Below are 12,721 nucleotides of genomic sequence, written 5' to 3'. Positions count from 1 at the left end.
TTTATTTTATTGCAAAAAATACTTGTAGCTCTTTAGAATTAACCAATTATAATTAACTTATCAAGTACTACAATAAAATTAAGCTTCTCACTTAATAATATAAATAATAAAGTTATTTCATGTAAGCTATACGCATAAAATGCTATTTTTGCTATTATGTCGTACTATATGCTATGTATATGCATTAATAGTATATATTTGGAATTTTAAATTAACATTAATTCTCATATTAAGATTTCTATTTAACATTATAAGCTCAATTTTGGCCATTATCTATAATTTTACTGTAGATTCTTAAAATAACTGCATTTTTATACTTTTTCAAAATAATAAATTAAATGATAGAAGCTATATATTTAATTTGATTTTAAACTAAATTTATATCGAAATCATAAGTAAATAATTACTAATAGTCCTTTTTCTGTCTTCAATGATAATGATGAGAAGTGACTTGATCCGTATTCTTTTAGTTTTTTAAATACATAATTTAATTTATTTATGATGATAATAAATTTTAAACCCGTTATTTGAAGAATAATTTAAAGATACATGTTATAGCCCTCCCGATTTTAAAATCTCGTTTGACAATCAACTTTGATGCTAATTTTATAAAAAAATTTTGCTATGAAGTTATTTATGTATGATATTTTAGCACTTATTTATTAAATAACGATATTATACAATGCAGTTGAGCTTTAAAAAATACAATTTTTGATTTAAATTAATGAATATATATATTCACTAATCGTATTTTAAACACTTGCACGTTAAAAGTAATTTTGAAGAAATAATTTCTGGTAAAATTTTTTGTATTAGTTGAAGTGATATACATGTCAAAAATATTAAAATAAACAAATATAGGATAAGATTTTTCTTAACAAGTCTTTATGGATATATAAACTTTTTTAATAGTTTACTTCTATGCATTTATTTATTCATTTATAATCGTAATAATTTTTTAGGCTGTTATTGATGCATTAGCATTTTATGAAACGAATTCAGCTTGTAGCCCAACTGCAAAATTTATGAATATATGCCCAACAAAACCAACATCGGATCAAAAAGGTATTTATTTTATTATAAATTTACAATTTGACATTATAAACTAACTATATGCATATAGGAAATGAAGTATTTTATTTAATGATAACTTAAAAAGATATATATGCATAAATAAGTATAGATTTATATAATTTCTATTTCTGATATAGGGAGATGAATCTTCTGGTCAAAATAATACATCTAACACAAATGTATCTTCGACAAATAGCAGTGTAGCTATTCCCTCACGACCTGAACGAACGAAATCTAGAATGATTACCGCTAACGAAATTGCCGGAGTTTTTGGAACATCACAACCACAAAAAATCTCTTTATCTAACGAAACTTTAGCTGAGGCTCAAGATAGAAAAACTGCAGAACCATCAAGGCGTAAAAAAGAAATGGATGAAGATGATCAATCTATAATGTCAAGACTTAGTAATAATATTTTACTTTTTCTCACTTTCGTGAATTGTTTCTTATAGCGGCTGTTGTAAATGTTGGAAATCCACGCAGAAAATATTCTAATTATGAGAAAATTGGTCAAGGGTATATAATAATTTATTTTATTAATTATTTATTATTAATTAGTGCATCTGGTACTGTATATATTGCTACTGATATACTTACTGCTACAGAAGTTGCCATTAAACAAATGAATATTAATCAACAACCTAAAAAAGTTACTTAATTAGTAAGAATTTCCATAATTTGATTAATTATGCAGGAACTTATTATCAATGAAATTCTTGTCATGAGAAAAAATAAACATCCAAATGTTGTTAATTTTGTAGATAGTTATCTTGTTGGCGAAGAATTATGGGTACTACCTAACATTCTATATTAACAATTCTACGATAATAATAATAAATGTAGGTTGTTATGGAATATCTTGACGGTGGTCCACTGACAAATGTAGTAACTGAAACATGCATGGATGAAGGACAAATAGCAGCTGTTAGTCGTGAAGTATTTATTTGATTATTATATATTTATATCTTTATTATGTAATCTATTATCATTATTATAACTACTTTTTTTAAAAGGTACTTAAAGCTCTAGAATTTCTTCATTCAAGAGGTGTTATACACAGGGATATCAAAAGCGATAATGTCTTATTAGGAATGGATGGTAGTGTAAAATTAAGTAACTTTACCTTAATGATTCGTACGTAAAATAAATTTATATTTAAAATTTTAGCTGATTTTGGTTTTTGTGCACAAATATCTGGTGAAAACAATAATCGTACGACTATGGTCGGCACACCGTATTGGATGGCTCCTGAAGTAGTTAGTCGTAAGGAATACAATGCTAAAATTGACATATGGAGTTTGGGTATTATGATTATTGAAATGGTTGATGGGGAACCACCATATCTTAATGAAAACCCTTTAAGAGTAAAATATATGGAACGATCTTTTTGAATATTTATACTAATTTTTCATAATATTAATAATATATATAAATATTCATAACAATTTATCTGAATTTTTATAATAATTTCTCTTTAAGGCAATCTATCTTATTGCTACAGTTGGAAGCCCTAAATTACAGAATGCTAGGAACATGAGTCCTCTTTTCCTTGAATTTCTGTACAAACAACTAGAAGTTGACAAAGAAAAAAGACCAAGTGCTTCAGCCTTACTTAAAGTAATGCTTAATATATTTTTTTTAGTCATTCTATATTAAAAAATTAATACAACCTCTCTAGAGTCCTTTCCTTCTAAAAGCCAAACCTCTATCATCGTTGACACAACTCATCAATCTCGCCAAAAGTAGCAATGTCAGAATCATGTAGACCACATTACAATCTATATCACATCTTATTGTTTAGACATAACTTATTTATTGTTAATTTTTAATAAAATTCTACTCAATAAAATTTTCAGCCTGCTTGTTATCTTTAGATCACATAAATAGATTTTAGATTTAATTATTAAAGTTTATTACTTTGATTAATAAACTTTGGTAATTTTTGGAGTCAAATGAACTTATTTTTTTAATTTATTCCGAGAATTTAAAAATTAATGAACACAAATCAACGAATATTGTTCGGTTAAATATTTCGGTGGTGCTGTCAAACTAAGGGTAAAAATACAAATTACTTTGTTAAAAGAATATTTACAATAATTTATTTGAAGAGTAATGTTCATTGTCACGTCTTTATTTGAAATTCGATTTTTATACATTAAAATTACCTAGTTATTCATCAAAATCTCGATATTTTGACGATCAGGTCGGGATAGTTGTGAATTCACATACGAATTTATTTGAAATAAACTACGTATCCTGATAAATATAAACATTCATGACTTTTTATTTATTTAAAAAACATATCCAATTGACCTAAATTATTTTGGTTAGCATATTTGATAAATAGAGGTTTTTGAAAGAAACAAGTAAAATAGGATCTAATTCTAAATATATCAAAGAGATTATCGCATGAGAAATGTCTCTATCTAGTAAAAATATCCTTTCAAATCAGTTTAAATTATGGACTCAGCAGCTGTTTTCATTCTTTATAACGGGTCAGTTGAAAAACGGATATGACTGTCTTTTGTCACTATACATTTTTTTTGAAAAAACTTCCTCACATGGATTGATAAAAAGAAGAAAATCTACGAACGTATCTTAAAAAATAAGGATACTTATCATAAAAGTCCATATTATAATTACGAAAACATTCACTATCCATTACCAATATGAAATCACCAGGTACAAATACTTCTTGAATATTTATATTTTTCGCAAGAACTGTTAAATTTATATCACAATTTACGTTTCCAAGTACCACTTTACCATGTATAACGTTAATTCGATTCACTGTTAAAATCATGTTAATGTTCCTACTAATATTTACTACAACGGAACGTCCACGAGACTGTATCATGTGCATTAAAAATGGGCTTTCATTGTTAAATATTAAATTTTTATAAATTGAATATTTTGCAGGATTGGAGTACCCAGGTAGAAAGTTCTTTTTTAAAAGTTTATCTTAAGCTTAATTTCCGCTCATAGGAATGGGAGGAGTTATTTTATGTAAAATATCTCTTAATTGTAGCCAATTTCAAGATGTAGTTTGGCAAATGTCAATTGATATTTTTACTTTTATTGATTAGAGCAGAGGCAGGTAATCTACAGCTCGCAAAGTAGTACTATATAGCCTGTAGTGACAAATAAAAATATCAGTAATGATATACTTGATAAAATTAAATATAACATAATTGAACTAACCAGCAGTTATCTGAGTACCTAATTTAATAGTTAATAATTAATTATTAAAAGTATCATTGTTTATTTTGTGGTAATATTCAGCATTAATTAAAATTTATCTTAACATTTTTTACTTAGCAAAGCACTGAGTTAGACTGTAAAATTTCAAGCATATAGTAAATTACTACCTAATGCCTTTTAAAAAAAATCCTCAGCCTCAGTCGTGCACTGACCACTATTTGCATACATTGTTGCAAGAGCTTATAGATTGCTACTTCACTCTCCATTTTAAAATCTAAAGCTTCTGTTTTAGAGTTATTCCCTCACATAATCATCCATAATGAGTTGTTCAAGATTGAAAATAATTGCCTTTTTTATTTAACAAAGGCTGAACAGAAAGATATTTCTAAATGATGTTGGAGTTAAAGTTATATGCCTAACTTGTCAGCCCCGCATTGCTGTAATAATGGAATATAATTTGAAACGTTACCTACAATCCAAACTCAATAACTTCTGAAAAGTTTTATTATATGAGCAACAGAAATAGATAATACTTGATATATTAAAGAGCTTTTTCCAGCAACAAAGAATATTTAAAAAACATCAGCTTTACAAAAAATAGTTTTGTATAGGCCACCAAAATTACGAAGGGTAACATGTCCTTTGTAATATCAGAGTTTATTAAAGATTCCATGGTAGATACCAGCAGTTTTATGCTCCCTAAAGTGAAGTCACAAAATGAAGGCACACTTTTGTCAATTGTAAATGTTGTTTGTCGTACTTATAAAATTTCCTTTGTTACTCATGAATTGTTAGAAACTAGGGCTAATTTCTAGTTATTTTTCCTTTCTTAGGAAAAGATTACTGATTTTCACGACAATGCTCAGTTATTTATATCAGAGAAATTGAAGAAAAATCAAAAGTTACAGGGGGAACTATCATTAGTGGGGAATCCCTCAAAGAAATCATTACTAAAGAAGATTTTGAAAGTAGTGCTACCACTTGTATACTTACTTGGCAATTATTTTATATAAATTAGCAATTGTTACAACCGACAGTAGCTCTTCCTTCAAATTAAAAAAATTCTGGCAATTAAAGTAGTTGAAGGATTAAATCAAAAATGAATTTCCCCTGCGCAGAGCGTTTTCTTTTAACTGCACCATACACCAAGAAAACCTTGGAAAGTCACCCTTAAAATTAAATCTTATCACTGATCTCTAGTGTTGTGACTAGCATATGAAATAAGAGCAAAGGGTATGAAGCCCGAATAATTAAAAAGTTTCTTGATTGATATTGAGGCAGATATTATTGATGTGCTTTACTAGCACAGACACGTATGGTAATAAAGTATGTGAAAAATATTAATAGGAGTTTGGGATCTCAAAGGACAGATTCAGTCATTTTTAACAATAGAAATATGTTGCGACGTCTCAAAGGCAATGAATATTAGCATTTATGCGGACGTAGCGCGAAATCTTATTAAATTAAACACTAATTTATAAGTAGGGTTGGAAATTGTCGACGCTTATTAATTTCAAATCGACGGTATTTATCGATCGAAATAAAAAAAATTATAAAATCGATATTTATCGATTGATATTTTACAAAAAAATTAAATCCGATTTGAATCGACCAAAATATGAGTCTATATTTGTTATAATGGGCCATTAAAATTAAGGGTTGATAATATCATAAACCGCTCATCAGTTAGATTCATTCGTTCTTTTCCAAACGTGTATTTCAGTTTTGAAAAACTTCTTCCAACGTTGATCGATGTAACGGGTAATGCTAACAATTCTTCGCATAGTCTGGATAACATAGGGCAAATGTTTGCCTTCTTTCTCCAAAAATCATGAAGGATTGGTTCTTTCGATCCACACAATATTTGAGAAATCAAGTTGAATTCTTTTTCTAGTTCAGGCTTTTGTTCCACTTGTAGTAAATTGAGAAGATCAATAATGTTCACATCTTTAATTAATAATTGCTTGGTTGGATCAATGTTTTTCATGGATTGAAAGAATGTATCAGATTAAAAGCAGTCTTTGAGGCAATTAGATATTGAAAGCTGAAGTTCGTCGCAAAGTTGACCAAAAACATTCTCAGTCATGATGATAATTTTGCTTCTAGACTCAAATTTAACAGGTGCAAGAATATTCACATGAGTTTTAATCAGTTTATCTTTAGTTATTTAAAAGTTCTCTGTGATCCAATCGTAGATACTTGATATGCAGCAGGCATCCTCGGATTCCATTAATTTTGATTTGTCAAATAAAATCGCAAGACCGCCAATCAATATATTAAAAGAAAAATAGAATATGTTTATGCTTTCTTCATCTTTTCCAAACAACTCGTGTAATTTATTCCCATATTCCTCTTTTTTTATATCCTTCAAAAAGTCGATAACAGCAGGATAGTATTCCTTGGTTTGCTGCATGCAATTATACAAGCTATACCATCTGATATCTAGTACTCTTGGTATTTCTTTGGTTTTTATAAAATTATTATTTTTTAAATGGATTAGAAATAATTTTTTGGCATTCCTATTCTTTGAAAGAAGCGCCGACAATTTCATGCAAAATTTTTTTATATTCATAAAGTAAAAGTTGTAGCTTTCAGGACAGCAAGGTGAATAATGTGTGAAAAGCAAGGAATCCGAATTAAATGTGGGTTATAATTTTCAAATCTTTGAAACATTTCTTCATATAAGATGCTGAATCAGATACAATAGCAATGCAGAATTTCCAGCTAAGTTCATACATCGTCAATAACTCAGATATGTGATTGGCAACAGCAACAGAATTACATTGGAGAAGTCTTGAGGAATCAAGCATAGTTGTTTTACGTTTATTTTGTGTTACGTCGTAGAAGCTAGCCAAAGTATTGAAAATTGGTCGGTTTCTAGCATCAGGTGTTTCGTCAATTATTAAAAAAAATGGCAATCTCTTAGCATCCTCTTAATTGCACACATTCCTTCTTCAAATATGGTAGTAAGATGTTTACCAAATTTATTCCATCAGACAATGATCTTGAACTAGGACAATATTTGGACATAAATTTTCTTAAATTAGAATCTTTATTTATGATGCTGAATGGAAGACCATCAAATATGACCAATCTCACCAAATCAATTTCAATTTCGCTTGAATTAGATCGGTCGCAGTGAAAAATATTTGTTAGTGGGATTGTTTTGCATGCATTAGATTTAATGGTGGCATGTCTCTGTGAGGTAAAGTGTTCTTTTAACCTGTTTTGGTTTGGTGGTAGTATCATTTTGCAGTATTTGCACGATAACGAGTCACCAACAGCTTCCAACTCATCCCATTCCAGTAAATAAATATTTATATCTCGTCTCTTTCTACCCATAGTTTGTGATTTTATCGACCAAAATCGACTTTAATCGACTTTAAAAAATAAAAACCGGCAGGTTTCGTCAACTTTGACGGTATTTTTCGATCAAAATCGATTTTAATCGAAAATTTCCAACCCTATTTATAAGGTAAAAGTCTAATTTTTTACTATCTTTAATCGAAGGCAAAAATAACTGATTTAAAGCTTTAATTATTTTTTTACCAACTGAACAAAGAGAGCTTTAATCATTGTCCTAATTTAAATTATTAGTCATATAGTTAATGAGTTATATAAGGCATATAAAGTTTTCAGCTGCTTATATTACAAGGTCAATTAAATTAGCAGAAAATTTCCTGATTTCAAAGCAGTTGAAGAACCGTATGATTTACTTTGCCCATCTCTTAATTTTAAGATAATAAGCAGCTATTGATAAACTCCAGTAATAAAAATGATAGATCTACATGCCGCCAATTCTTTGAAATGGATATTTCAAAGTAAATTATTAATTAAAAATTTTTCACGAAAAATTGTTGTACTGTTTGCTTCGACATATAATTTTTGAGCCGACTTTCTCAATATTTGAAGTTAAATCAAATTTTTAGTTAATTTTAGACATAAACAAATCTTCATTTAATACTGAACATTAGAAAAAGCAGCTATACACCTAATTATAATAAATTAATAAATAATTGTAACCAGTGGATCCAATCCCATTAAAGATTTTTCGAGATTTAAGCAATTAGGTATTTTTTCAAAATAAATGTATTAATGTCCTAAATAATCAGTTTCTATTTTCATGTATTGATTGATAAGACTTAAAAGTGTTAATAAATTCATTACTTTAATAATTGAAAATTATTATTCATATTGTAAAAAAATTTTAAGGTGGCCCTCTAGAATATAAAAAATTTGAATGTGGCCCTCTAGAATTATAAAAATTTGAATGTGACCCTCTAGAATTATAATAAATTGAATGTGGCTCTCTAGAATTATATATATTTGAATGTGACCCTCTAGAATTAGTATAAATTCAATGTGGTACTCTAGAATTAGAAAAATTTGAATGTGACCCTCTATAATTAGAAAAATTTGAATGTGGCTCTCTAGAATTAGAAAAATTTGAATGTTGCCCTCTAGAATTAGAAAAAATTGAATGTGTCCCTTTCATCAAAAGCTCCTGCTATGTAATAAATAGTAAGATTTACTGTTGGAGGGTCGGACTTGATGTTAACACATACATCATTAAAAAAAATTTGTTTAACTAAGCAAAATTCAGTTAATCTACTGAAAATAAATTTAGTATTTAATCTGTGTAGTATACGGTAGAATGCTACATAATTCGATTGTCTAATTATTTTCAACAGTTTAACTTCTACAACACACGTAAATACTTGGATCGAAAATTATTATGAATTTGATAATTAATTTTTACAAATGCGATAATTATTTAACATAATTGTAAAAGTAAATTATTCAAACTTTAATACGATGACGATAAATGTTAAGTAATTCCTTTGCTTGACACAAAACTATTTAGTAGTAATTCAAAAAATATATATAAATATCATTATATCATCATGATATAATTTAATTCTTAAATGATTACAGAATATATAAATATTATTATTTATGATCTATATGATATAGATTATAGGAAATTTAATGATATCCGGATATATCAATAGAGATAATAATTAACTCTTGAAAATTTCATGTCTGCGCGCCTCGTGTATGCACTCAGATAAGCTAAATTGTGGTAACAAAAACATATTCTCTTAAACACAAAATTATTATTATGTGTAATATAATTAATTATACCATGAATTTATATATTATTAATAATAAAAATAGTTTAAAATGTACTTGAACATTTATGAAAAAAATTTTCAAGTTTTGATTTAAATTAAATTTCTATATTTTTATGATATATTTATCAAAAAGAACCAAATTACATTAGAGAAAGTATCAATTATTTTTATAAGGTGACAGTTTGTGGAATCATAATAACTTATTGGATAATTGTTATTACGACTTCCTTTTAAATACTATAGTCTACCAAGTGCTTATTGAATTATTAAAAATATATTTATTCAGTGTAATGAGTCATGTTGCAAGCGAAACAAATTATATTAATAATCTTCAAAAAAATTATTATATAATATTTTTAAATCAATATGTCAAAAAAACCTAGATAAGAAGAAATTACGCACGCTGAAATCGTACTTAGTGGTGATTCAAGATTCTCATTTTCTACTAGATGAGATGGCATAAAAGCATAGTAGTAGATCAGCTCTTGAGAAAGAGCTATTCTTAATGTACGATGAATGTAAAAAAATGTATTTTTGATAGGTACAATGGGTTCTAAATAATTACGAACATTTAGAATTTGTATTTTTTGATAGGTACAATGGGTTCTAAATAATTACGAACATTTAGAATTTAATGGAATTAAAAATATTCATATTTAGAATTTAATAAAATTAAAAATATTCATATTTAGAATTTAATAAATTAAAAATATTCATATTTAGAAAACCTTCGATGACTAATATACACAGCTTAGTGATCTTATTGAAAAAAAGAGTCGTTGATAATAGATAACGTACGACCATTTTCAATTAGATAACGTTTGGTTAAAGATTCATTTAATAACTTGTGTACATGCTTTATGAAATCTAATAATACTTATTTGTAATTTTTAATTAAAAAAAGCCACGAAATCTCTTTTCTCATATTAATCAAAAAAATACGATAAAAATAGACTATTTTAATGCCGAAATCCCACTAAAATGATAGTCATCTAAAATTAGTATAAAACTTAAATTTTTTTGTATACATGAGTTATATAAAATTTGAAATAATTAAAAAACTATCTATTTTTTTTCATATGAAATTCGTCATATATAATAGATAGCTGAAGATAAGAGCGCCTTATTTTCAATTATTATATATAAAATAAATTTTATATATATCATTCTATATATATGACTCATAAATTCATAGACCAATTGAATCAAATAAAAAGTATTAAATCCCCATATATTATAATTTTCTATATAAATTACTATTATAATTTTCTATATAAATTATTATAATTATTTATATAAATTATTATAAATTTTTATATAAACTATTATAACTTTTTTTATAAGTTATAATAGTTTATTATAATTTGATATTATCGTAGCCATAAAATATCTACTATTCAGCAATAATAATAGTATCATCTAAAAAAATAGTAAAATTAATTTTCGGTATATTTAAATAGTGGTTAGTTCTGTTCACGTTTTGGATATTTGAATTCAGGATCAAGGATATTGTTTGTCTACAGCAATTTCATACGCCTTTTTCAATGAGATTAAAGCAAGAGAATTCAAGGAATACACTCCTTTTGATGAACCGATAATATGCAGATGTGGCATTATTCCCTTAAGTTTTTTTTTCAAATGATTCATACTTGGTCATGTAATTAGGTGCAAATAATGGGAATGCACCATTTAAAACCTCATAGGAATGTGTAAGTGGAGTTTTCTTTAACATCAAATAGTAATTTCATAGTTTTCTGTATCAAATTAAAACACTTGGTTTTTCATTATACGGATTTATATTATTTTCCATAAGTGTTTTATTGCGTAACAAAAACTAAATAATTTTATTAATTCATATTGTCTTCAAATACATTTTTTTTTGTGTACAAGAAGAGAAATAAACTAAATTTTTGGCGATAAGGTGGTACAGTTAGTAATAAATAGAATTTAATAAACAAATTTTTTATATATTGACATTAGAAAACCCATATATGTCATATTTTACGAAACCCTTATTATACTAAAGTATCACAATAAAAAATCCTACTAATGACAATATTTTGATCGTTTCATATTTAAAGTAAGATTTACTATTAGTATATTTGTTATTCTAAAGGAATTTGTAAAGATTTTATATAAGTTATAATTTCATTTAATCCATCAAAAAGTAAATGTATAAAAATAGTTATGAATTATAAAAAAGAAAAATTTAAGTATTCTTAAAATATTACGAGCAAAAGTATATATGATTAAAGTATAGTAATCAAAATATAACTATAAGAAAGTTTGAATCGAATTAAATATAACTATTTATAATTCTCATGTAAAAATCTAATAGCTGCAATATTGAATTATTTGAATTTGAATGGAGTGGCAGTATTATACGTTGTGTGCTGAAAAAGTATAGAGGCTTTAAAATATACAAAATTGTTAATATAAAAGGAGTTCAGTCTAACTTAGAAATAAACACTATAGCTATCAATTATGACTAAATTTCTTTCAGCCCACATTTCTATTTTTTGAAGCAATTAAAAATTCGTTAAAATAAAGCCGTTCGTTAAATTTCGTTGAATGCCGAAAATATAATCAGATCTATTTTCCGTTTGAATGACCTTTAATTTTTTGTAAAAAAAAAACAAGGTGTTCCATCAGGGAATATAGTAGATATAAAAATCTTATTATATGCAGATTTGGCGAAAAATTGCATCATTTTGGAGGAAGTATGCGCACTAATTGTGGTAAAGCACGCAAATATTAGATTTCTACATTTCTAAGCCCCTTTTACCAAGAATGATGTCTCGGTGATAATGTAAATAATCTATGCCAGTAATAGTTACACTATAAAGTAAACATATTCATGCTGGATAATAAAAAAATTTCAAATTGAACGCTGAACTTAAGGCGTTTTTTTTCGGTGATTTCCACATTGAAAATTTTTACCTTCAAATCTTGGATCATATTCAAAAAAATCAATTTCAGTTGCCCGTTTACAATATTATTTATAAATTTATCATCAATTGGTGACAAAATATAATTTTATTTCGAAATCAGTTTCTTCTTGCTCCAAAGCTAATAGACGCGAAGCAAATTTTTAAGGCAAAACCCTTGTCATTCCAAAATCATTGATTATAATAGCCTCTATAGAAATTTAATAATATCAAAAGGGTTTTCTTGAATAGTCAGCCTACTTTTTTAGAATATATCGTATTCTTAAAGTCATAAATAGCTTTAAATTTTCGCTAGAAGAAGGTCTGCCAAGTCGGCTATCGATTATAATTAAATTATAATACAAGTGTTATAGCATCAATATT

The 12,721-nt window shown here is 26.6% G+C and overlaps 1 protein-coding gene across 1 annotated transcript; it reads left to right on the top strand.

Annotated features, from left to right (window-relative positions):
• Positions 1-1,526: 1,526 nt before the first annotated feature.
• On the top strand, positions 1,527-2,839 carry LOC139225553 (serine/threonine-protein kinase PAK 3-like; the record flags this gene model as incomplete). Its single annotated transcript, XM_070856336.1, has 7 exons — positions 1,527-1,590; positions 1,633-1,723; positions 1,769-1,864; positions 1,918-2,002; positions 2,242-2,438; positions 2,554-2,691; positions 2,753-2,839. Coding segments are annotated over 7 exons (758 nt in total), but the record flags the coding sequence as incomplete, so codon positions are not given.
• Between the last annotated feature and the right edge of the window lie 9,882 nt (positions 2,840-12,721).

The sequence above is a fragment of the Pempheris klunzingeri genome, unplaced genomic scaffold (assembly GCF_042242105.1).
Source record: "Pempheris klunzingeri isolate RE-2024b unplaced genomic scaffold, fPemKlu1.hap1 Scaffold_382, whole genome shotgun sequence".
NCBI lineage: Eukaryota > Metazoa > Chordata > Actinopteri > Acropomatiformes > Pempheridae > Pempheris > Pempheris klunzingeri.
Note: the sequence above shows the minus strand (reverse complement) of the source record. Positions and strands in the feature narration are given on the sequence as shown.